The following is a 26,975-nucleotide window of genomic DNA, read 5'->3' on the forward strand; positions in this document are numbered from 1 at the left end:
CAGCAGTGAAAGTCTCTGGCCTTGGGAATGTGAGTTAGAGAGTCTTGTGAATGATCAGACTGGGATGTTTCCTTAACAGTGAAAACGCCAAATGCCTGAGTTCACCTAGAGGACTTTGCACGGACTCATTCTACCGCAAACACAGTGATATGAAATGCCTTACATAATGGGGCAAAACCAGGAGACAGGTTACCTTATTTCCTACCTCCAGGCTTTGTAAAACATTGCTGCAGGCTAAACCACCCCCGGCAGCAAAGAGACCCACCCTTCTCAGTGAGGCTGGCCAGCCTAGGCTGGGCTGGGCTGAGCCTGCCCTGCTGACTCACCCACACCCGTGAGTCAGCAAAGGAATCGGGACAAGCTGGAAAGATGGGCTGAGACCAGCAGCATGAGGTTCAACAAAAACAAATGCTGGGTCCTGCACTTTGGCCACAATAACCCCATGCAGCACTACAGGCTGCGGTCAGAGTGCTGAGAAAGTGGTCCAGTGGAAAAGGACCTGGGGGGGCTGGTCAACAAGAGCTGAACGTGAGCCAGCATGTGCCCAGGTGGCCGAGAAGGTCGGTGATACCCTGGCCTGTATCAGAAACAGTGTGGCCCGCAGGACCAGGGCAGGGATTTCCCCCCCTGTATTCAGCACTGGTGAGGCCCCACCTCAAATATTGGGTTCAGCTCTGGGCCCTCAGCTCAGAAGGACATTGAGGTGCTGGAGCATGCCCAGAGGAGGACAATGAAGCTGGGAAAGGGTCTGGAGCACATGTCCTGTGAGGAGCAGCTGAGGGAGCTGGGGGTGTTTAACCTGGAGAAGAGGCGGGTCGGGGGTGACATTATCGATCTCTACAACTGCCTGAAAGGAGGTTTTGGCCAGGTGGGGGTCGGTCTCTTCTACCGGGTAAGCAAGACGAGAGCACATAACTTTAAACTGTGCCAGGGGAGGTTCAGGTTGGGCATTAAGGAGAAATTCCTCAAGAAAGGGTTATTAAATATCGGAATGGGCTGCTCAGGGAGGCGGTGTTGTCACTGTCCCTGGAAGTGTTCAAGGAGAGCTCGGACGTGGCACTTGGTACCATGATCTAGTTGACGTGGTGGTGTTGGGTCACAGGCCGCACTTGATGATCCCGGAGATCTTTTCCGACCCGATGGATTCCGGGATTCTGAGAAACCCGCCCGCCACAGGGAGGGCGGGGCTCCGGTGGTGACAGTGATGGGCGTGGTCAGAAGGCTGAGCGTGACCCTCTTGTGGGCGTGGTCTCCGGCAAAGGGGCGGGGCCAGGTGTGCCCTTCGGACGTAGGGGAAATGCACGCGGCGGCGCGGTGACGTCAGGCGGCGCGGGCCGGTGGTGACGGCGGGTCCGGGCGGCCATGGCGCACCGGTACCTGCTGCTGGCGCGGGGCGGCGGCTGCCGCCGGGGGCTGCCCGGGGCCCCGCTGCAGCAGCTGCTCTGCGGGAGGGGACTGCTCGGGGGCGCAAGGCCCTGCCTGGCGCAGGTGAGGAGCGAGCGGGCCGGGGGTCGAGGGAGGGCCGTGGTGGCGGTGGCGGGCGGCCCCGGGGCGGGGAAAGGCGCCCCGCTGCTCGGAGCCGAGCGCGTCTCTGCTGCTCGCCGCCTTCCCCGGCTCGTCCTCACCCCGTTCGGAGGACGCAGCCTTGGCCTGCGCCGTACCGGCCCTTCTGGGCGGCGACGAACGAGGGCCCGTGGATGGGTGAGCGGGCAGGCTGGAGTGCCGTGCCTCCCGGCCTGGAAGTGGCAGCCGGCTCCGGGCGGAGAACCTGCGGGCTCCTTCGGCAGCAGCAGAGTCCTCTTGCAGAGGGAAGACGAGGCGACAACTCAGAGCTGCTGCTGGTGCTGCATCCCGCCGGTATTCTTAGAAATTTAGAGGCTGAAGGGACCTTAAGGATTTTCTCTTCTCAACTCCACTGCCACGGACAGGGCCACCTCCCACTACACCAGGTTGCTTAGAAGCCCATGCATCCTGGCCTTGAACACTACATGTTCAGCTTCTCTGTGCAACATGTTCCAGTGTCTCACCACCCTCACAGTAAATAATTTCTTCCTAATATCTAACTTAATTTCTCCTCTTTGAATTTGTATCTATTTCTTCCTGTGTTATCACTACAGTTCCTGATAAAGAGTCCCTCTCTGACTTCTCTGTAGATCCACTTCAGATACTGTAAGGTAACTGTGAGCTCTCCGTGCAACTTTCCTCCAGGCTGAGCAGCCCCAACTTTCTCAGCTTCTCTTCATAGAGTAGGGTTCCCACTGGTTTCCCAGGTGCTGTGTCCCACCTGATTCCAAAGTTCTTCCATTGCTTTCTCAGGGTGATGAGTTGTGCTAGGTGGGTTTGGGGCTGGGTGAGAGACTGAAGTGTTTAAAGATTAGTGGCTGAGCAGTTTGTTTTGTGTATCAGCGTTGTGGAAAAGAGGAGCCTGGTTGTTTGCATCCTGGGATTGCACACTGCAATGATGCCATGAATCTGCACCTGCAGTTGTGGTGCTAACTGGTAAAGCATGATGTCTGTGTGCTCATTCTTAGTAAAATGGCCTTTGCTGCCAGCTGTTACAAGATGTGTATTACCCTTGTTGACAGCTCTAACACAGTGGGGGTATGACAGGCCTATGGGAAAAGGAAGATGCTTAATTCCTTTCCCTTTCATGGACATCTTGCTTTTCTTTGTTTTCCTATAGCATAGAGTGGTGAACAGCCACACCTTTATAGCTGTGAAGGTTATCTCTAAGACAGTGATAATTGTGAGAGGAATACACACAGAAGGATGTTAGTAGCTTTGTTGTCAGCATGAATATGTGGCTTGTATTTAATGGTGAATTTGGTTTTGTTTGATCCCAGCTGAACATCATTGCAACAATAAATAAAACATTATCATCAGTGCTGCTGATCTCTTGGGAAGCTAATTATTGTTACTTTCAACGAAATTTAAAGAGTTCTTCTTTGGAATCAATCTTAGGATGGAGACTTTATATTCTTTCTAGCATCTGGCTTTGTGTGTAGGCAGAAAAATGAGGCTCTTTGTTCCAAAAAGCCATTACTATTTTAAAATTGATCTTTCTGTAAGAAAAAGTGAGTAGCTTGGAGTCATAGAACCTTAGAAAGGCTTTGGTTGGAAAGGACCTTAAAGATCCTCTAGTTACAGCCCCCCTTGCCATGGGCAGGGACACCTCCCACAAGACCAGGTTGTTCTGGGCACCATCCATCTGACCCTGAATACTTCCAGGCATCCGCAACTTCTCTGAGCAACCTGTTCCACTTGCTCACCACCCTCTAGGAGTAAAGACATTCTTCCTAATTTCTAATCCAAATCTCTACTCTTTTAGTTTAAAAACATTTCCCCTTGTCCTACCACTATTTGCCCATGTAGAAAGTAACTTGCATTAAGGTAGATTTCTTTACCAGCTTTTTGTTGTGCGTTGTCCCCTCTTCCCATTATGTTCTTGTGTAATATTTTGGTGGCTGTTAGATAATTAAGACTTTTTGGTTTAATTTTGCTTTGATTTGGAACTTGATAATAGGTAAAACTGTAAACTTTCAGCTTTCTAGAATTAACGGATTCTCTATCCTATTTGTATAGCTAAGCAAATGGATTTTCTGTTCCTGCTTTGTGTAGCCTCAGTTTTGTAAACTTTTTAAGTAGTTCTGCTTGTGATCTTGGGTTTATGTGGCACTCTGGACTAGTAACATTTTATGGGTTATTTTAACTCTAAAACTGACCTTTGTGTATTTTTCTTATCTAGAACTTACATTTTAAAAAGTCTTGAGTTTTAGGATGGTGTCACAAGGCTTGCCTAAAAGAAAAAAAATCAGATTTTTGGTTTGGTTTGGCTTTTTTGGGGGTTTTGTTTTTGGTTTTTTTTTGTTTTTGTTTTTGTTTTTGTTTTTGTTTTCTTTGTTGTTGTTGTACATACAGTGAAATTTTTTGCCTCTGGGAGATCCTTGGCAAGAGTTTCCTGGTATACACCCTGAAACAGCATCCAGTCAAAATGTGCTCTGTTTGCTTTCTCTCTGTTTAGGCAGTGGGTGTGCTTATATCAGCTAAGCTTGCTGTGGCATTCCCATTGCCAGACAGACCCTGTATCAGGATGATCTATTTTTGTGCTGGTGTTTTAGAGAATTCTTCAATATCTCCAGTGAAGGAGACTCTACAAGCTCTCTGGGCAGCCTGCTCCAGTGCTTAGTCACCCACACAGTAAAGACGTTCTTCCTCCTATTCAGGTGGAGCTTCCTGTGCATCAGTTTCTGCCCATTGCCTCTTGTCCTATTGCTCAGCACCACTGAGAAGAGCCTGGATCAACCTTCCTGGCACCCTTCCCTCAGATACTTAAAGACAATAATGAGGCCCCCTCTCAGCCATCTCTTCTTGAGGCAGTCAGGTGACTCTGAAGGTGCCATGAAGTCACTTGTTCCTTTTTCTCACAAAGCAGCTTCAAAGCATTCAGCTCTCTGCATATTAACTTGACAGGTGACTGTGTGTGTTCATGGAATTTAGGATCTGTAGAGACAATCCAACAAGAAGCAAGTCCCATTATTCAGCTCTGCCCCAAAGCTCTTGTCTGCTTACCCTTCTCTCTCTCCCTCACTTAAACTATAACTTAATTCTGTAGTAAACCTGTGCTACTCTGGCTGAGCCAGGCAATTAGATTTGGCTTAATTAAACATTTCTTTTAAACATGAGCAGTTGTTTCGTCTTAGTTGGAGTAAAGCTTTCAGCATATTCCAGTCTCTTTGCAAATAAAAAGTAATCTGAGTTTGTAGAAGAACTAAGTCCTTAATTTTTGTGTGTTGTAGGGGACCACTGACAGGAGAAAAAAACACTGTTTCTTTGAGTTTTGTCAGTTGCTGCAGCATTTGCTCCCTGTCTGTATTTGAACTATACATGATCTGTGGCAAGTTCTTTATTTTATTGCCCACGTGGCTGCATCCCACTTGTCCTAAAACTTCTTCTAGGAGCACAGATGGAATTGCTCATGTTGGAGGTCATAATGTATTGGACTTAGTAGCTGTTCTCTACATTAGCTTATCTCTAGACTTTCTGCACTGCACATGATTCAGTGAAATACCCTCTTGGATTTTCAGTATCAGATTTTATTCAGAGACGTGCAGCAGCACAAAACTAATCTTGACCAAGCAGCCCAAGAATTCTTAGCTCAGTCTACAGCAAAAGCAAGGAATGGGAGCATTTTGGTGTTCTTCTTTGTTCCAGCAGGTGGAACTACAGGGATGCTTGAAATAAGTCTAATGTATTTCATCATTTAATAAGGGGTGGAAGGGGAAGCTCCAGACAGAAGATTTCAGCAGAGTTACAGCATTCAATTAATGAATGACAGGATGCCTAGGGTAGTTCTAGTGTGCAACCAAGTAATCAAAAGTTTCTTTAATATATAAAAAGGGGTTTTGTTTACAGCCACTGTACCTTGACCATAGCACTGAGCTTCCCTTCACCGAAGTAGTCCTAGAGGTGTTCGTCCCAGATGGATGTTTGCTGTCTTGCAAGGATACTTGGAGTCATGTTTTCAGGACCTGTTGCTTTTAGTTAGTGCTTGGGTTTTGCAGTTTACTATTTCTGTGGCGCTTAAGGTAAAGAGCTTCCAATCAAAAAGAACAGGAGGCTGAGTGCCTTTATGTGGCGGAAGGGAGTGGAGGCAGAAGGAAAGTCGGTCTGTGGGGAAATCTTGGAATGGATAATATTTTGTTTCTCAGAAGTGTTGGAAAAGCTTATGAAAGGGATTTTATCTAAAATATGTCCATTTTGAAGAAATCAGATATGATTTCTCTTGAATAAAATTGCAATTTATATTTTTTTGAAGTATCCAGCTGTAGTAGCAAAATTTTGTTAATAACTAGTGAGTTTAAATATTTAATTTTCCTTCATTGCACTTAAATGATGAATAACAGTAAACAGCCTTAGAACAAGGACCAAGGACAAGAATAAGCCATGTTAAGGCTTAGGTTTGTTGTGGTTTTATAACTGGATGTTTACCCACATAGGGCTTTAGATCATCTTTTTGAACTGAGATTCCTTGTGTGTTTTAGTTTCTTAGCTGGATGTAAGCATTGTCTGCCACATCCCTTTCTTTTGGATTCAAGTAGATATCTCGTATTCAGAAGTTACAACTTCTTAACTATTTGAAAAAAGGTTGCAGGCAAAACATGATTGAGTACTGTGTGGATCGTGCCTGTACAGTCACAGTTAATGTTGCACTTTAATGTCATTTGGCTGGTATGATTAAACATGTCCCATAGAAATTAATGTGTATTTAATGTTCATAACTTGTAGTGTTTTCTGCTTGATTTTTCTCTTTTAATGAACAATGTTTTGTGTGTCTGTAAGATGAAACTCGGTTCTTAACAACAAGGATAAAAATCTCCTTGGTGTAGAAATTACTCATTTGATGAACTTTTCTTTTTCCATTGTTATCTTACTTTCTGGCACACAGCAGTTACTACAATATCTGTTGTAAAGTTCCAGTTGTAAAGTATTGTCTGACTAACTGCAAGGCTCTGCTAGAGAACTTGAAGATTTTTGTGGCATGTTCTTGTTGCTTTATATTTCTTTTTCATCTTTCAGCTCTGTGACCAAGTTACCCCTGGAGTTACTGCTGACAGAAGCACTGTTTTGGCAAGTGTAATCGCTGCTTGCAGAAGGCTTTTCTCTCAACCTCCCAAAGGTGACACTAACTTTGATTTGTGAAACAAAGCAGACTGCTTACATACCTTGCTGAGGACTGCACTTACGTGCTATTTAGCTTTATTGTCTGTGGGGAAGTCAGTTCTTGTACTAACCAGCCTATAATCTTGAGATGGAACATTTGATTTATGGGATTTTTAGGAGCTATTAAAGAATAGTATAGTTTGTTCAACACTGTGCAGTGGAGCTTCCTGTTGACCTAAATTTTTCCATCTCTGGTTAAAACATAGCTTTACTTCAGGTTATTAAATAGATGTGATATTCTCTTGTCAACACAGCAGATTTATATATGGAGACCTGGTAGAGCTTTTCAACAAAACGACCAGAACAAAGCTGGTTTTGCAGTCTGTGTGTTCCTAGCTTCTTTGCTGGTGTATACATTCAGCTTGTGATTACTGAAGTGTGATGAAAGAATTATAAAATAAAAACCAGTTGTGAGCTCCTTTCCTCTTTCTCAATAGGATTTGAAAAGTATTTTCCCAATGGGAAGAAATCTAATGGAACTAAAGGTACACCTGGAGAAACAAAAGGTACAAAAAGCTGCTTGACTTCAGTTCTTTGTGGAATGTGTATTCATTAAATTAGATTTTGGCATAACAATTGTGAGTTTGGGTTTTAGGTTTTTTCTTTATTTTTCAGGGAAGATGTATTTGTTCCAGAGTAGTTTATAAGTGCAAATTGATATGTTTTTATTATGCATGATATGAAAGCAAAATAGTGTTCATCTTCTGGAATAGTATTTATTTTTATGCTTCTGTTGGAGTGCTGTCCCTCAGTTATAAGTTAACAAACCTCTTCTGGTCGTAACTGTTTCTCTGTCATTTAATGGACTATATATCTGGTTTTTTCATGGAAAATGCTGTTTTTCACATCATCTAATTATTGTAGTATTACAGACTAGTGTATTTTTCAGAACATCTCCTTAATATAATTAATAAAAGGTAATGTGAGATTAGCATGAGATGTAAAAGAAAATTTTTTTTTTTTTTTTTTTTAGAAACAAAGCAAGCTACTTCCAGACAACCCAGTGGAACTAGTAGTGGAGGAGGTGGGAGTGGTGGAAAAAAAGGAGGGAAGAAAGAAGAAACTAACTGGTGGACCAGATTACAGAAGGTTTTGACTTTAAAATATCTTTCTTTATATCACTATCTTGTCTTCATGAAATAACCTTGCATGATTTTGCTTTTTAAGGCCATATTCTGATTGTCCAAATCTTGCTCAAGCCTCCTGTGCCAGGCTTTTCATGGCAACTGGCTCTAGATGGCTCCCCACTCAGTGCCTTTCATGAATAACTATTTTGTGCATAACTCCAGAGGCATCTACTTCTGTTCAGGAATGTTAATGAAGTTTAAGCTGTATGAATGTGGTTTCTAGTAGTCAGTATTCTTAGAGGGAAGCCTCAGACCTTAGAAGGCCTCGTGTTTTGTTTCAATGGCAATTTGGAGAATTTTTCAATCACACAATGGTCAATAAGTGTAGTTTGCTCTTACATGTTCTGACCTTGATGGAACACTTATGTGAGTTTTCCTTTGAAATTTACTGCCATTTATTGCCAGGTATAACCCAAAGATGATGGCACCTGACAGTACAGGAATATATAAAATATTCCTGTATGTATATACAGAATGGTTTTGGTGCACGTTTTTCATCCTTCTTATTTTTGGGTTTTTTTTTTTTTCTTCTGTTAGTTTTTCCTTTATTTTTTGTTGTTCATGCATGCACTCCTGGAGACCAAGGATAATTGTTTTAAAATGGAGGCAGAAAGGGCATGTGATTTTTTTTTTCCTTTCTAAAAACAGTAGTTCATGGATCAGAACTCTTCAATTACCGTTTGTAAAACACTTGAAGAATTTCTATTGCTGTAATTACTCAGTTCTATTTAAAATTTCTGAAATGTGTTCATCCAACAAAACAGACCTTTGTTTAACATTCTCTGTGGCAACCTTGAGGCCCGGGAATAGAAGCTACAAAGAAATACCAGAACCTGTTTCCTATGTGCTTACTGCATTACAGACTCTAATTTTTTTTTTTTTTTTTTGCCTTCTCCATTTCCTAGGGTGACATTCCATGGGATGTCAGGGAGTTTCGGATGTATGTAGTGGGAAGTTCTTTTTTCTGGACAATGGTTGTGTACTACTTCTTCTTCAGGGTCCCTGGGAGAGAAATCACCTGGAAAGACTTTGTCAACAACTACCTTTCTAAAGGATTGGTGAGTGGGGAGGGAAATCAATGTGAAACATCAGAGTGCTGAAGATGCTCATTTCTGCTTCCCTAGTTAGGCTTGTGTTTGTGTGTCTGTAGAGAGAGAATTGGCTCAGTGTAATTTTCAAGGGAAAAAGGAATTAGCTTTCATTTTAATCAGTTCCTAGATCTGATGTTCTGGATGGATGTGTGAAGTTTTATGTCATTTCAAGAGAGGAGAGGGAATAGCAACTCAGGACAAAACTTTGGTTTGATAACTCATGTGGGTGCTGGGGCAGTGTAGCCACTCTCTCTCTGGGTATGGCTTTACAGTACAGGTAAGCTGACATAATGGTTTAAAGAGACATGCCAGCTGCCTTTGGAAGAAATTTGCTCCTAACCTTATCACTTGCATGAGCCCGTCCCTCTGAAAAGAAAAGGTTTTCTGCTTGTTTCATGTCTGAAATCAGTTCCTTGGGGAATCTGAGAAGCAGCAGTGGTAACAGAAGGGAATGGGTGGGGAATAGAAGAATCCTTTTATTGGCATCCCTTCATCCCTGACTGTGTTGTAAAGTAGCCTCCTCTCTTTGTTTTCTCCTCTCATTTTTTTCTTACCTGGAGCCACTACTGGAGCAATCAATTTTATCATCAATATCCTGTCTCTCTGTAGAACTTGGCAGCTTTCCATACTTGGAGTAATAGGTTGGTGATGCCCTGAAGTTCAGGAGATTGTCTTGCACAGGCTTTTTCCACTTCAGGAGTCATGAGTTCTTTGCTCTGCTCCCTCCCTGCTTGTAGCTTCGCCCTACGGATTAGGAAGACATTGGTTTGCTTTGTCCTCTAGGTTTCAGACCTAGAGGGATTTTCTGTTAACACAAAATTAACCTTCCATTGCCTTACTTTGGTAAGCTGCTGAAAAGGGTGTCTCTTACCTTTCTTTTCTAACTGATCTCTGCAGAGCTGCTCAGTATGCTTCAGCCTAGACTGTCTTACAGTCAGTCCTATTCTAAATTGGTGGTTTTGTACATCTTGTGAAAAAACCCTTACTGATTAAATTTCTGAAGCAGTAAGACACTGAACTCTGTAAAAATATTAGTTTAGGTCTTACAGTGAACAAAGCCTGAAGCCTCCTTGCAGAAAAGCATTGTGAAAGTAGGCTGTTGCACAAAACCAGGTTTCTTGTAAGATGTAGTGTGGATATTAAGACAGACTAAATGTGTAGCTATTAAGTGCTGTTGGCTGCCTTAGTGGTGGGGAGAAGACAGCACTACTGGTCATGTGCTTTTCAAAACAAAGGTGTTCAGGTAGTGTTGTGTGAAATCAGGTTAGTTCTAGAGTGACTTCTTAGCTCATGTTTTCCTTCAGTTCTACTAGAAATGGCCACATATAGTGAGTTCAGAGAACAACCTTACTAACCTGTGTGCAGTTCAGGCCCTACTTCTAAAACTAGATTGCTAGTTTTAAATGCTTTAAAAATGTTAAACCCAGTTATTTTATGGAAAGGGGAAGAAGACATGGAAAAATTTTTAGTTGACTTCTAAAAAGGCCCTGTCAAATCCAAGAAACTAACCACTGGAGGAGACCTGTAAAAAAGATCTTAATGGTATATATCTGTTAAACCTGTAGCACAGTTCCTCGGTTTATATGGTGTCTGTTACCCCAGCTAAATACTTTTTTATGTAATGGATGTTACTGTATTTAATATTGTAGCAGAGGAAGCCCTTTCTATTAAGGAAAACAGTTGTAAGAACAAAGTTCAGATTTCCCTCATTTTGCTCAGTTTGGTTTGTTTTGGAAGCTGCTCTGAGAGTTTGGAATCATATAACTTAATGGTTTTGGTGTTTGACCACTGAGACAATTAACTACTGTTTAACTGTTTTACTGTAACTGATTTTTGCTGATGCATGCATTGAGTTTTTCCTTGAGAAAAGGATACGATGTCAGTCTTTCAATCTAAATTCTGTTGTGCCAGTATTCCTTTTTTCCTGATTACATACATGATTCCTAATGGCAAACTGTAGACTGTGGAACTGTCCTGATGTACATGATTAATTGTAGTCTCCTAAGTGGAAAACAGATTCACATTTGTTATCTGAAGCTGTGGTGGAAGCACAGTGACTGTACACTTTTCACTCAGGTTTTGTTCTTTTCTCCTCCTACAGGTGGACAGACTTGAAGTGGTGAACAAGCGCTTTGTTAGAGTCATCTTTGTTCCTGGAAAGTCTCCTCATGAATGGGTAAATGCTTTTAATACATGTACATGAGATATTAGAAGCAGCAAAACAGTCTTTTTATGTGAAGTTTGAGACAAAAACTTGGCCTGGATCATTAATAATTTCTTGATCAAAAACATGGTTTCTTGTTACATTATCCTACATCTTACTATCAGTTGTTTTGCCATAGATACCTTTAAACTATGATGAGTAGTTCCTTTCCACTGTGCTCTTTAATACAGATACTTAAACAGGAAGAGCAAGAAATTGCTGGAGGTTCTGTATTTTTAACTGCTGTTTTCCATCTGCTCAAGAAAATCCCAGACTTAAGTCCACATACTTAGGAATCTTTTCTGTTCCAAACTGCTTTTAGCCAGTTACTTGAGAAAACAAAGAGAAGTGTTTGTTTCCAAAGTATTTTTTTCATGGAGCTGCTCTTCTAGTAGCACAGCAAGGAGTAGACTGATGCAGGTGAAAGTTTTCCAAAGAATGATACCCAGTGTCAGAGACCTAATAAAAAAAAATATTAAATTTTCATAGAAAATTCAAAGAAGCATTAGAAAAGCTTTTTCAGTTTACCTCATCTTAGGTGGTGGAGCTCTTCTTAACTGTCTTTATAAAACAAGGTCTGCAAGTCCCTCCTGGGTAAAGTGAAATCTGCAGCAATTACTTAATCTGTGGGTTTCATTGTGGCTTATTTATACACCTACTCTTTAGCCCACATACAACCAGTTGCCTTTGTTTCCCAATCAGTTAACTGCTCTGTTTTTTCTTTTTCAATGTTAGGGGTAAGGAGGGACAAGTTAGGCAGGTCATGGTGCAAAAGGGATGATTTTCTTGACCAGATCTCAACACATTTTGAAAGTAATGGCTGGATTTTTTCTTTCTGGTCTGTGATAAATTTTTGCTGGTTTTTTGGTTTTGTGGGGTTTTTTTTGTTTTGTTTTGTTTTTTTTGTGAAGACAGCTGACTTTAAGCTAGTATAAACTGCAGAAGCTTTTCTTAAGAAAAGCAAAACCTTTTCTTAATCAGAAGGGCTGAGACCTTCAAATGAAACAGTAAGTTGTATGACTGCTGTGTTTCCAGGTTCAGTGCTCTGTATTATTCTGACTATATAGGTCCCTTATAAACATCTGTCTGTTACTCCCTTCCGTTTTTGTTTTTTTTTTTTTCTGGAGAAAATGCCAGTATTTCCATCTGTTTAAAGTGCCCTAAAACTATTGGGATTTATCATCTCTGCAGAAGCAGTGATGGATGGAAGTGTATTCAGGTTGGGAGCTTCAGATTTGTTGGGTGCCTCTTATACCAGTTAAACACTTGACAAGGCAACTTAAACTCGGTCCAAATCTAACACGTGCACAAGGAATTACCAGACTAGAAGAAGCTGGCTTGTAGTGAAGGTGAAATAAGATAGGGCACTTGGTCATCTCTGCTATTTTCCTCGCAGTACGTCTGGTTTAATATCGGTAGTGTGGACACTTTTGAACGGAATCTGGAGACTGTGCAGCAAGATCTGGGAATAGAAGTGGAGAACAGATTGCCTGTAGTCTACTCAACAGAGAGTGATGGGTAAGAAGTTACTTTAAAAAGTCTCTGGTAAAAAAAAAAAAAAAGGTTGTGTTTACAGTAGAGAAGTAGGTTTGTAATTCACATACCTTATGCTTCGCTAGGTGGCAGTATTATCAGAAAAACAATCAGCTTGGGTTTGTTTTTAAGTGTAAGAGAAGCTGTTTAGTACTTTGTCTATGAGGAAATCCATATCCTCTTACTCTAAATATAGCTTCTTATTATATAAATGTTTTACTGTAATGCCTTTCTTCATTTAAGCCCTTCCTTCCTGTGACTTTTACTAGAACAAGAGTTAGCTGGGCACAGCAGCAGAGCTCCAGAGTTAATGCTCATGTAGATTTTTGAGCAGACAGATTATATCATAGAACCACAATATACTGGCTGAAATATTCTGGGCATCAGTTTTTGGCCAAAAACTAAGCATACGTCAAATTTTGAGGCCTTGGAAAAAAACAAGAAATGTGTGATTAAGTAGATGACACTAATCTGCCTGTTAACAGAAACTGGAAGATGTATCATGCTCTTAATAATTAAGAAAAATAGTACTGATATTAGATTTACAGCATTGTTGCTTTTCATTAGGGAATAATGGCTCTGATACTAAATTTGTGTTCTTTGTATTAGCCTTATGGAGCTGAATTTCATTGACCTTATTTAGAAGACAGTAAAAGTGCTTCTCTGATGTATTTTTCCAAATGGCTTAGAAGACAAACGTACTCTTGTAACCCAGGGACTAGTTTCTTTTTGGTTCTAAGTGAGCAGTTTAGAAGTTACTCTTGCTGATGTCTGTCAAATAGGTTTTTTTATCATCAGGAAGTTCAACTTTGGGTGTAGTAGCTCATGTGACTAATGAAAATGGCTCATTTACTGCCTCTGTTGTGTTTACGTACTTGGGGGTATTTGTTTTGATTTGTTTGACTTGTGGGGGATAGAGGGGAATATCTTGGTTTTACTGCAAGAAATATTCAGTATTTATTTACTGAATATCTTGGTTTTACTGTTACCAAGTTGCTGCTGCCTGTTGGTCTTGGTGGCAGCAAGAAGAATGGCCTTAACTCTGGGCAATCTTGCAACTTCAGACAGAGGTTTTTTATTTACCTGTTCTACACACTGCCTGCTTCATTTCCCTATTTCTTTATAATGGAGCATGCCATGGTCCATAAATTAATCTGTTGAGCCCTTATTTAAACAAACCTGGGGAAAAGTGATGGTCAGGGCAATGCAGCACTTGTGCGAAAAGGCTGCATGTTGGCCTGAGGCTTCTCACCACAGACTGGGAAAAGCAGATCAGTTCCTATGCCTTTTTCAGCGTTGTACAGACCTTTACTTCCTGAATCCCTCTTTCTGACCACAGCTCTGATCCTTTCCTCTCAGTGCCTGTTCTTTATATAGATATTTATATATATTGCTCTGCCCCAGGAACGCCACAGAAAACAGGAGAGAGCAGCTATATATAATCAAAGTACTGCTGTTCCCTGATGGATCAGAATCTGCTGAACAGCACAGTAGAGGGAAAAATCCTTCTTTTCCTCTTTATCCCAGGAATGTGGGTTATCTGTAAAGCCTGGAAATCCCGTGCTTTATGATTGTCATTCTTTTCTGCATTTTGTTTTTGCTGAGTGTGGATGGAACATCTTGTGAGCTGTTTGTTGAAGCTGTTCCTTTTCACAAAAAAATCTGTACAGTGCTCAGATACTATGATAAAGAGGACTGTGTTAGGGTTTTGGGCTTTTGCAGAGCTGTGCTAGAAAGCTGGAGGACAATGGACAATGAATAATAATTTTTAAAAAACCAAAACCACGAAACAGAAACAAAAAAACCCACCCCAAGAAACCACTCCCTCCCCCCTGCAAATCTGTATCCTTGAAAATGAAAATGAAGAAAACATAGGAGAAAAAAAATGTAAAAAGCTGAAAGATCTAAGGGAAGAAGAGCCTGTATTTTGGAGAGAAATTTCTGCTTGAAGTAATAGGATACACTGTCTATATGCTACCTAATGCAGCTTACTTTGAGAATATAACCATTTACATAACTATTCCTGAAAGTTTACCTTTGAAAAACAAACTACTTCTGTTTATTAGGTAATGCAGTTTTTCCTCTGCAAAACTCAATATTACTTGATGTGCTTGGTTTAAAAACGAGCAACTATAACTGTAACAATTTGTTCTCAAGTTTATTTTGGTGGTTTCCCAGTGTGAACAACCTGCAGAAGTACAAACATTACAAGTTAATTGAGTATTAGTCCTGAATTTGTTTATAATGGAACGAACATCTTATATGCGTTATTTGCAGTAATGGATTTTTGTGATAGGTTTCTTTTTTGTTTTTCTCCATAGATCATTTCTCCTCAGTTTGCTGCCTACAATTCTGATTATTGGTTCATTGCTGTACACATTAAGAAGAGGTCCTGCAGGCTTAGGTCGGGCAGGACGTGGAATGGGTGGACTTTTCAGTGTTGGTGAAACTACTGCCAAAGTCCTTAAGGATGAAATAGATGTTAAATTCAAAGATGTAGCTGGCTGTGAGGAGGCCAAATTAGAGATAATGGAGTTTGTTAACTTCCTGAAAAATCCCAAACAGTATGAGGATCTGGGAGCAAAAATTCCAAAGGTAAGGGATCAATGACTTAGACTTATTCTTCTAGTAGTCCTCAGTATTCTAAACTGTACTAGGATTGTTTACATATGCAATGCTTTCCAGCTTCTGTCTTCCAATCAGAAAAAAAAATAAGCAAGCATTAAGTGTCAGCAGTGTAACTGTGGTGCCAGAAGACTTGCTTTTTGGAATACATTATCTGTTCATGTGGACCAGAAGTGATACACATATAGGTATAACAGCAATCTTGCAAGTGGTTATTACAGAATTGCCTTTTGGCTGTGCTGGCAGGGGAGTCGACCTGATGACATAACTTTCTTTTTCTTACTTAATATGTCAGTCAAAGAAAACACTGTTCCTGCAACTCTAAGACAGCATGGTAGTGTTGTATCTAATTTGTTTTTTCTTTTGCTTCTTTAAAGGAGGGATTAATCTTCAATTATTTCCTTGCATGATTTTGACTGTGGTGAAAGAAAAGCCAGAGGGCTCAATATCATTGACATGTTATTTCATAGGCTTAATATTATATTTTCTTCATGAGGAAAATATATTTGCTTCTCTTGCAGGGGGCAATTCTGACAGGTCCTCCAGGTACTGGGAAAACACTTCTGGCTAAAGCTACAGCTGGAGAAGCCAATGTGCCATTTATCACCGTCAATGGCTCAGAGTTCTTAGAGATGTTTGTTGGTGTGGGTCCAGCACGAGTAAGTCTTTGGCTTTCCTCTTTTCTTTCAGTATTGGCTGTTGAAAGGGTGTTGTCAGGTTTGGGAGACAAATGGTTTGATTACAGTTGAAGTTGTTGCTTCTATGCAGATTTGTTACAAGTGATACCACATGCACGTCTAAACACAAAAATCATCAGTGTACCTTTAAAAAAAGTTACTGAGGCAGTTCAATAGCTGAACTGCCTTAATGGTTTCAGGCCATTAAGGATGTGTCTCTTTTCAGGTGCTTGAGAACACAAAACAGCACTCTTTAAGCTCTGATGTATGGCCTACTGTCCAAAATTTGCATCTCTTCATGTGTGCTGTACATTTTTTGTCATCAGAGAAGCGTTCTGTAATTGCATCACTAATGTATAAAGTAGTAAAGCTCTGAGCTGCATCTAATTCTCACTCAGGTCAAAATTCTCCGTTAATTTTTCATTTCCTGTTTGCTCCAGTTGGATTCCTCACTTGTAGATCTGTTAACTCACTGAACTGGTTTTAATAAGGTCCTTCTGATAGGTTTGCAAGCAGAGCAACATTGCAATGTTGCATCTAAAATTCAAGTCAGATTGTGCTGCAACTACCACAGTAGTTAGTTAATACCTTGCTTAAAATGTGAAAGTCTAAAAAAAATTTCAGCTATCTACTCATGTCCTGGATGTTTTTTCCAGACTTCTAGAAGTGAATTTAACTCCCAAATGAATATTTGGAGCAGAATTAAGCAATTTATCATTGCCTTGAAGGCCGGCTGAAGCCTTTGGAATAAGTGCTTCTTCATTGCCATACCCAGCTGTAGGGATACTGTTACTGATGTGCCTCTTCCCACCCCTCCCCACGCCCCAACTCAAAAGAGTTACAAACCAGTCTGATACATTCTTTGTTCTCTTGTTAAGGTTCGAGACTTGTTTGCTCTGGCTCGTAAGAATGCCCCGTGCATTCTCTTCATTGATGAAATAGATGCAGTAGGGAGGAAGAGAGGAAGGGGCAACTTTGGAGGACAAAGTGAGCAAGAGAACACACTCAATCAGCTTTTAGTAGAAATGGATGGTGAGTATTTAATGCCTAATACTATGTTGTAATAATGAGGATACTGGAAAGACTATGCTTGTTCAGACCTGCCAACCAAGATTTGGATTCTAGCTTAAATTCAAATTGTCTCTGTTTCCTTGTTTCCTAAAATAAAGCATGGTGACTCACTTTGCTGCAGCCTGATATTTTACTAAAATTCATTCAGAGAAAAAGAACCCTCATTCTGTATCTCCTAACTCTTTGTTATAGTTGAATAGTCAAAAAAATTCTTCACAATGAGAACAGTCTGTCTGTAAAAAAATACAGCTAGCCATGCTGGTTCTGTGATTTCCTGAGCAGTAAATCTAATATTGTATTTTGAAGATAAAGCAGGATTTGATATAGTACTTCACAAAGCAGAGCCCAAGGCCATTTTCTTGCTTGTTATGAAAAGCTGGACAATGCAGCAATAAATAAAAATATTTTCAGCTTTAAGATCATTTGTTTGAGCTGTCAGTTCTTACATGACCCTGTAAAGTGGGCAGTCTTTATTTCTGGTTTTGGGGTTTTTTTTCACAGAAATTATATTTACACAGCTTTTCTCTATCACTTTTCTTTAACAGGATTTAATACAACCACAAATGTAGTCATTTTGGCAGGTACTAACAGGCCAGATATTTTAGACCCTGCTCTGATGAGACCAGGACGCTTTGACAGGCAGATTTACATTGGTAAGTTTTGCCTGGGTGCCTGCAGTCACTGCAACTATTTATACATGTAGCTTCCTTGAACACACTCAGTTTGAATATATATGTGTGTGAAAAGTAAAACCACGTGTCTTCTGTTTTAAAGGACCCCCAGATATAAAAGGAAGAGCATCCATTTTCAAAGTTCACCTTAGACCTCTAAAATTAGACACTGTCTTAAATAAAGACAACCTAGCAAGAAAGCTTGCATCACTAACCCCTGGGTTTTCTGGTAAGTGACTCCTAATGCCACTATTATTCTCCAAGCTTTTGCTATTTGATTTCCCTACTAATTCTGGTTTTCCTGCACCTGATCTTCTGAATGTCATTCAATTTCATTGTATTTACTGGCACAGCCTGAAATTCTCTTTGCCTGTTAGAGCAAGTAGGAGATTTCTGAGGGTCTCAAGTTTTGTCAGCTTCAGTCAGGGTGACATGAAGAGGGAGTTTCTTCTGTCTTCAGTACAAGCAATTCAAAGGTTTCTGATTGTTATCACTTCTGTGTGTGTTCTTCCTTTGTTTGTACTTTCCTTTGTTTACTTCATTCTTGAACATTTCTGTGGAGTTTATGTGCATATTCTGTAGAGGAATTTGTTTCTGGATGTAAATACAAAAAAAAGTGCAGAATTCAGCTACTGCTCAATACAGATTTGAAATTAATTAGATTATAAGCCAGTAATGAGAGTTCTCACATATATTCCAAATTCAACATTTGTGAATTCTTCACTGGTTTTTGGTCTATATAAAATTGGTTTTCTGTGATTTGACTGGCAATGTTTCTGGTAGCTACAGTGATGATGTTTGTTGCCTCAATAGCACTACTGCAAATAGTTTTAACAAAAAGTGGATGGCTTGAAATCAGTAATGTGACAGGATATCTTCTAAAGATATGCCAACATCTGAGCTATACAGAATTCACATGTAGGAAATGCATGCTGCTAAATACATACTAGTATATATTTAAGTATAATCTGTTGCAGACAGAAAAGGAAGGTGAGATGTGTCAGACAAGTACTTCACTGGTAATAAACTTTATTTGCTGGCTGTCTACCTATGAGAAAAATCCTAAAGCCTATAACTATAGTACTTGTATTTAAATATATCTTAAATAATTAAGCTATTTCAGAGCACATTACCTTGAATTTTGAAGCTTAGTGAGAGTTTATAGCACACCAGTTATAGGTAAGATATGTTTATGCTAAACTCAGAAAAAGTGTTGAAGAGGATCAGTAATTCTTGCCTTCTCTTTTAGGTGCTGATATTGCTAATGTGTGTAATGAAGCTGCTTTAATTGCTGCAAGGCATCTCTCAGATGCTATAAACCAAAAGCATTTTGAGCAAGCAATTGAAAGAGTTATTGGAGGTATGTGAATAGCACCAATTGTTTCTCAAAAATTGTAATAGGCAACTGCCTTTTTTATATGTGTAGAAAGCCATGCTTTTGAATCTTTGTCCTGCTCTTCGAAGTTGTTTTCTTTCTCTCCTAAACACACTTGAGATTTAGAAAAGAAGTATCCTGTCTACATTGCTGACTTCTGTAATAGAGGAAGGGATACAAAGAGAAATTTCATCAAGAAAAATTGGGTTTAGGGATGCTTTTAACTGCTGCTAGCCTGAAGTAGTTTAGAAAAGATTTTTAAAGTTCAAATGTTTTATTTAAATATTTGAATATTCTTAAGAACTTCCATTGAAACTAGAAAGTCTAAGGAAGGACAAGGTTACAGTAAAACCTGGAAGATGTGAATTTCTAAAACTTGCAAGTGTTGGGGTGGTGTTTAAACTTTTTCAATGGATCTCATGTATGGCCTCTAAGTATTGCTCATCATCTTTGCAAATGAGGTGAGGGATTTCAGAGGAGAAAGTTGTGTCTGAAACTATTAATCAAATTTATTTTACAAAGGTTTGGAAAAGAAAACTCAAGTACTCCAGCCAGAGGAGAAAAAGACAGTAGCATATCACGAGGCAGGGCATGCAGTTGCAGGGTGGTTTTTGGAACATGCTGACCCCCTTTTAAAGGTAAGAAGGCTAATGTGGACTTTTAATTTTAACAGTAGCATGAACAACCTATTTTTCTTTGTGGTGTTCCCCCCCCCAGTGTTAAGAAGATATTAAAATATATTGGAAAGCAGAAAGCAGTGTAAGTGTGTCGATTTTAGAGTTCATTTCTTGTAACTTTCTTAACTGTTTTCTGACTTAGCTGTTATGTAGTTTGCAGTATAAATGTCCTTTGAAAGTGAGAGATCTGTTCTTCTCATGAATCTGCATGCCTTGATGGCTGCTTTTTCTCTGAGGCTTTCAGTACTGATCAGTGGTTTAAGTTACTCTTACCAGGTTACACAGGTATTCTTCAGGAATATAGAAAGCTAAATTTTAGTTTCAATTTGTTTTCTTTTGGCTTCACAGCATGAACGTAGAGGAAAAGCCCCCCGATCTCCCAAAGTTGCTTTAACATTCATAGTTTTGTATAGCTGTGTTTTTCATCTCAGGCTTAAAACTATTGTATGATTTACTTCTGGAAGAAAGGTCATTAGTAAATGTGGAAATTCCTTAAACTGTTCAAAATGCTATATCTGTTACAGAGTACATAATGCCCAATAACATTCAAGGAATTGTGGATTTTAATTAAAATGATATTTTTAAAATATGATACGGTTTTTAGAGAAGATATGACAGTGGTCTTACCTTTCTTTTCCAGATATTCTAGTAGTTGTTATCCCAGTTTAGAGCTAGCCAGGGCTTTTAAGGATAAAACACAATGGGGGCAAAACTGTAAACGGAAATAATGTCTGAATTAAACCTCAAGGGTGAGTATGGTGTAGGTTGTGGTATTAAAAATAAGTCAGACTGAAGAATGCTTTATGGTTTTTGACACTGTTTAGTTGTAGCCCTGTTACTTTTGTTTGTAGGTATCTATTATTCCACGTGGTAAAGGACTGGGTTATGCTCAGTATTTGCCCAAAGAACAGTATCTTTATACCAAAGAGCAGCTACTGGACAGAATGTGCATGACTCTGGGAGGACGTGTGTCTGAGCAAATCTTCTTTGGAAGAATTACAACTGGTGCCCAAGATGACTTGAAGAAAGTGACCCAGAGTGCATATGCTCAGGTATGGGCTTCAGTGAGACTTCTTTTTTTCCTTTACTGTTTTCTTTATCTCTGACCTAACTAATATTTTGCTATGATGCAATTTCATCAGGTGTATCTCTCAGAAGCCTTGTTTCAGAAAACACTGTATGAATAAGCATCATGGTGTTGTTTAGAGATGCTGATGACCAAATATTTTATTTCAGTCTCACAACAGCAGTCCGTGCATTAGGCTTCAATTACTGCCCTATGTCTGCCCACAGGAAAGTACACATTGCAGTTGGATCCCATTGGATTCAATTACATGTGGGAGTTGTTATACTTATTTTAAAATGGAATTTAGTGCTCAGAATTGATCATATCATCCTACATTTGCAATTGCCCAGTGTAAAGATTCAATTTGGATTCACACTTGAAATCCAGACAACCTTGTTTGAAAGCACTATTAGATGTCAGTTAAGGCTCTGGGAATTAAGACATTGGTTTGTGTTTGTATCATATTAACTAATGTAGATGAGTAATTTAAAATCTTATCAATGCAATGACTCACCTAAGTGTAGCTGTGGGCTACACACAGGTGTGTTACTACATTTCCTGCATCAGGACAAAGGGTATCATCTCATAAGACACTCACAAGGAGTAAGGGACATTTTGGAGTACACTTATCTTCCCCTGCACGCTTATCCCCAACCCCACCTACTTCCTGGTCTCAGGTGTGCTTCTTTTGCCTCAGTTCTGGAAGACAATGTGTAATGATATCCTTTTAATTCTATGAGATCTTCAGTGACTCTTGCTCAATTTTAAATTTATAAAATAAGTTTACTTAGAGACTTTTGTACATGTCAACCAAAATTAAGAAAGCAGGTTAGGATGCTTGGTTCTAATGGTGAGGTCTCTTTGAATTCTGAATATTCATTGTCATAGCTGTGTAGATCTTGCTAGACTGAGAAGTTCTGCTTAAGTAACCATCAAATGGATATTAGCTGTGGAATGAATAAATAAATAGCAGTTTGAACTTGCTTCTGCCTCAGCTGGAGCAAAATGCAATTTAAAACATCCACATTTGGCAACCAGACAAGTTAGTATTCTGTACTGAGTGAAGCAAGATAAGAATTGTTTGACATTTGTAGAGGAGTGTCTTGAGATGAGAGATAGCATACGATTTTTGGACGTGACAGAAAAAACCTTCAAGACCCTCTACTTTAGTACTTAAGTCAGCTTGTCTTTATGGGTGAGTAGAATATGCTAAACTTTAGAAGTATTTTGAATTGGCAAAACACTTCTGTTTCTGGTAAAGAAGGGTTTTACTGCTTAAGGAAGGCTGAAGTGTTTTTTGTGTAATAGAATTTAAACAGCAAAGCACTATGCATACCACTAGCAACCACTTTAAAACGGTGTTATTTGTGTCCTTCACTTTAATCAGTAAAAAGAAATAAGTGAAAGTCAATGCACGTGTGTTAACTTCAGTAGACTTGAGTTTTCAGGGAAGGGTTGATGTTACAGGAAAAGATTAGGGTATAGGAACAGGACTTCTTCCTTTCCTTTTTGTTGGCCATATTTTACATCAACATACCCTAAATTCTTGCTGTCTCCTTTGTTGATTTGATTTTTTTTCCCCTTCAGATTGTTCAATTTGGTATGAATGAAAAAGTGGGGCAGATTTCCTTTGATCTCCCTCGTCAAGGAGACATGGTCTTAGAGAAACCTTACAGCGAGGCAACTGCCAGGTTGATAGACGAAGAAGTGCGGTCGCTAATTAACATTGCCTATGAAAGGACATTAAATCTATTGACTGAGAAGAAAGCAGAAGTGGAGAAGGTGAGCATTACAGTGTTTCTAGCCACTAAGTTCCAGCTGGTAAGCCAAAATCTGAATTGAACTGAATTAGATTTAAAATAGAGACTGTATATGAGGAAGTTTGCTCAAAACCCATTTGATGTAATCTTAAGAATGTGTCACAAGACTTAAACAGAAACCTCCTTTTTGTTGGAACGCCTCTGAGCATCTCACAAGCATGATTTAACATCCCTCCCTGCTTATATGGTCAATATTCATTTGGGAAGTTGGAGAGAAGAGACTGCCTGCTAACATAGGGTTTAGTAAATGTGATAGGCAAACTTAAAAACCCAAAGATTAAATACCAGGACCCAAATTTTTTGGGGCGGAAGAAGCTCTTGTAACCAGGGAAGTTCATATGACTTCCTTTCTCTGAATTCCTTTTTAGTGATAATAAAAATATCTGTGTTGTCTTCCATTCTGTCCCTTGGCTGCTTGTGGTCTGCCTCACTGCAGCCAAGATTCAGCTTGTGCATATTCTCTTTCTTCATGCCACAAAACCTGATACAGCAAAAGGATAATTTTCTAGGATAAGCATCCAGTAGGCTTACTGACAAGGAGACAATTTTGTATGGGCTCCATAAATCCTGTTGTAGCAGGTCAGCATCCCAAAAGAGATCACTGAATGTGGTTTGTGCTGAACAATGAGCTCACTGACCCAAGGCTGCAAACTACCCTGGTGCAGTGTTCACACATTGGTATTTTGTGGTGCTCTTGAGCTTGTAACACAACAGCAGCCTGATTGAACCATCCCCACTGACTGGAAGGGAACACTTGTTTTCATCTGCCACTTAATGTCTTGCATCAGGAACCTTTTGGCAGAAGCAAAAAGCTGCTGTTCTGAAGCAACAATAAAAGCGACAGTGACCCACAGTGAGGGCACTTTGCTTGATCTTAAAAGCAGGATTAGAAATAAAATTGTATTTGTGCTCCCTAAAAGTGCTCAAGGGGGAGAAGAATCTTGTATCTGATGAACTCTGAACAACCTGTTTTTCTTATCAAAATTAATCCATGCCAAACTAACTGCCTTAAGAAACCCTTCCAAATAGGACCCTTCCAAATTAGGTGTTTGATATGTATGACATAACTTGTTGTGCTATTCCAGGTTGCCCTGCGACTGCTGGAGAAGGAAGTGCTTGATAAAAGCGACATGCTAGAGTTGCTTGGCCCAAGACCATTTGCAGAAAAGTCTACTTATGAAGAATTTGTGGAAGGTACAGGAAGTTTGGATGAGGATACTTCACTACCAGAAGGCCTTAAAGACTGGAACAAAGAGCGTGAAAAAGAAAAAGAGGAGACAACAGATGAACAGGTCGCTAGGCAGATCAGAGGAGGGATGCCATTTTAACTGTGAAGTGTGTGCCCATGGTGACTTGCACTCTGGAAGAGAAACAAACTCACCTAGTTTGTACTTCAAAACAAAAAATATTTATTCAACCAAACTGTATTAGGAATGGGTGGAAGAGTGATCTCTTGGGATGAGATAAGGATGTTCTGCTTTCGATGTACATGTGTGAGATCATCAGTTCACTGGTAAAAGGTGATCATCTTTTGTTTGCCAGCTGGAGAAGCATATAAGGAATTGGAGCTGCAGTGGAATGCCAGAACTGAGCCTCTCAAGCGTTGGAACAGTTCAGATTCATGCACCGATTTTGTGGCACTGGTTTTTGGTTTTTTGCAAACATCTGTAAGCTTACAAAAATCAAAGGGTTTTTTGATTATTTATCTAAACTATACCTGTATATGACCTGTTTCCAAAAAGAAAAAGAATCATACAAAGTGCATTGTCAAATGTAAAAGTCCGGTTGTACAAAGTACTAGCTTTGGAAAACTATCAGCTCTTTCATCTGACCTTTTCCCCTTCACCTCATTTTGATTTTAGAGTTTGTCTACAGAGAACTGCCATGTAAGTTGCCAGTGAAACTGAACACTTGCCTAAATATCTTAAAATGTACTCATGGTTCAGTGTCTTAAATTAAGTCTGAAACTGTTTGGCTCCTGCAGTTTTACCAGTCAGTTTTTTACAGAGTTCTGTAAACTATTGAACATATGAATGTGATGTGTAAATACAGTTTGAGTCAATAAAACTACTTTTCTGAACAAAGCTGTCCCTTTTTTTTTTTTTTTTTCTTGCTGGTTTCTGGGTATAGAATTCAGAACAATGCAAAACTCTGTTAATATAGTAGGGTAAAAGGATTGTGTTCACAAATACAAGCAGCAACCAAAACCAAAGGTGATGAAGCAGATCATCAGAGTTTCATACTCATTTGATTAACAAAAAGCTATGGGGGAAAGCTATGTTAGCAGTTGACTGCTGCTAACAATTCATTAGTTGGAGAACTTAGGCCATTAATTTCTGAACAGCTTTCTCCTCATCCCAGCAGAAGACAGTGAAGCATGGGTGGAGTGGTGGTTAAGTGGGGGAAGGAATGAACCATTCTTCTCTGCTGGACCAAAAATCCTTTAAGGGTAATGAGTCAGAGGGCAGGTTAAAAGGATAACTAGTGACTGATTGCATCTGTATGTTGCAACATACTGGAAACCAGTAGTATGACAAAGGAAAAAGTTTATCTGAGTTTAGACCCTTGGTTCTAAATGTATTTGAGTTAAATTATTAATGGAAATTATTCTTTTGGATTTTATTTTTCTTCATGACAGAACTTTTTCCATCTGTGATGTTACCTGGCTTTACACTAAAGAGGAATGAGGAAAACAAAGCAAATATGGCTATTTCGGGCATATTTACTGGGAATTTTTAGTTGTTAAACGCTTCTATTTGTCCCTATTGCATTTGTTAAAGAATGGATGATAAACAGGAAAGCAGCCTGGAAAAAACTAAACTTAATTTCCTTAATTTTTGGAGTCAAAGTTTAGAATGATTTATTGCAGTAGCAAAATTCTTTAAAACTCAAATCTTGCTCACATGATAAAGCAGTGCTTGATTTCTGTGCTTATGCTCTAGTGTTGTAGCTTATTATGTATTCTGCATTAATGCCTTGTTGGTTCTTTTCTCATCCTCCACTTTAGCTGAACACTTCTGAGGGCTAGCTGTGCTTATACTGTAAAGGTCAGAGTTCTGCATTTCTTCATTCCTTGCTAAATAAAACCTACAGAAAACTCAGCAATCAACCACCCAACCCCCAAACCCTTAACCTGACTCTTCACAATGGCACTACCAGACTCTGAAAAAAATAATCTCCAGATGGTTTCTCTTACTCCCTGTTTGTGTCTATTAATAAATTCCACTCCTGTTCAGCTGCAGCATGTAGTTAATAGATATATGAAAATGGCCTTACCTCTCCTTAAGAGAGGCAAAGGCTTCTCTTTTAGAGCATTAATTTGCTTGCTTAGCCTTACATTAGCAGATCTTAATCTTTTGTGCCAAAAATGACAGAATTTGACAGTGTCGGGATTTTAGAATCAAAGATATGGAAAAACAACCAAAAAAAGCTGTTTATCCAACCTGCTTCTTTGAAGAAGATTGCTAGCCTCCTTCAACTCCCAAATTTAGGATGTCAAGTGGTTGAACATGAATCAAGAAAATCGAGTTTAGTCTGTGCTGTGGCTGCCAATAATGCCAGATTAATTTTTGCAAGCACAGTGAGCAGTGCTGCTTCACCTACGAGGGGCTTGTGCAGCACCAAGGGCGGAGTTGAGTTCCCTGCTCCTCCCAAGGCTGGGAGAAGGAGCAGGTCTAGACCCTCTTTCCCGACCTGACTCTGTTCCCAAGGGCTGACTACATTTTCCTGAGGGATCCAAGTGCAAGAGAAGGAATAGAGACCATAATCTGAGCAGTAATCATGGGATGCAGAGCAAGGAAGAGCCTGACGTGGTTTGGTTAAGGCAGCACATGCAAGGACTCTCCTGACTGTGAGCTGAGGGCTTGCTCCATTCCTTGCTGGCTTTGACCAGAGTGGCTTTGCAGAGTTGTTGACCTATGGAGTTAGATTCCAAATTCTGTCCTGATGCCACACCCTCTTCCCAGGCAACAGCTCACCCACTCCCAGTTTCCAAGTGGTGTCGAGGGTGTAGGTTGCCATCTTTTCTCCCCAGCCTAGTGTTGACAGGTGTTTGTGTCTGAGCAGTGGGAGCTGCACTTCTAAGACTCCTGGGGTCTGGCTTGTCCTGGCAGCCTGCTGCTAGATACTGTGTGGTACTCACATGCTCTCTGAACGGAGAGAAGCTGTGAGACAAGCAGAGAAGTAAAACACAATTCTTATCTCGCTTGCTGTGCCTGTGTTGTGCTAAAGTAGAATGCAATATGGAGACTGTTTACCCAAAGTGAGGATGTTTTGTTCCCTTGGCCTGTCAGGGGCAAGAAGTGTGTGTGTGTGTGGGA

The 26,975-nt window shown here is 40.0% G+C and overlaps 1 protein-coding gene across 1 annotated transcript; it reads left to right on the forward strand.

Annotated features, from left to right (window-relative positions):
• The first annotated feature begins 1,321 nt into the window (after positions 1-1,321).
• On the forward strand, positions 1,322-24,740 carry AFG3L2 (AFG3 like matrix AAA peptidase subunit 2). Its single transcript, XM_059857797.1, has 17 exons — positions 1,322-1,488; positions 6,577-6,676; positions 7,158-7,226; positions 7,694-7,809; positions 8,753-8,905; positions 11,040-11,114; positions 12,538-12,659; positions 14,996-15,269; positions 15,821-15,958; positions 16,855-17,008; positions 17,593-17,700; positions 17,822-17,947; positions 18,968-19,078; positions 19,616-19,731; positions 20,622-20,822; positions 22,424-22,618; positions 23,742-24,740. Exons 1-17 carry the CDS (start codon positions 1,363-1,365, stop codon positions 23,982-23,984), a joined length of 2,427 nt encoding a protein of 808 aa, XP_059713780.1. The 5' UTR covers positions 1,322-1,362; the 3' UTR covers positions 23,985-24,740.
• The last annotated feature ends 2,235 nt before the right edge of the window (positions 24,741-26,975 follow it).

Source organism: Haemorhous mexicanus, chromosome 1 (assembly GCF_027477595.1).
Source record: "Haemorhous mexicanus isolate bHaeMex1 chromosome 1, bHaeMex1.pri, whole genome shotgun sequence".
In the NCBI taxonomy this organism is placed as follows: domain Eukaryota; kingdom Metazoa; phylum Chordata; class Aves; order Passeriformes; family Fringillidae; genus Haemorhous; species Haemorhous mexicanus.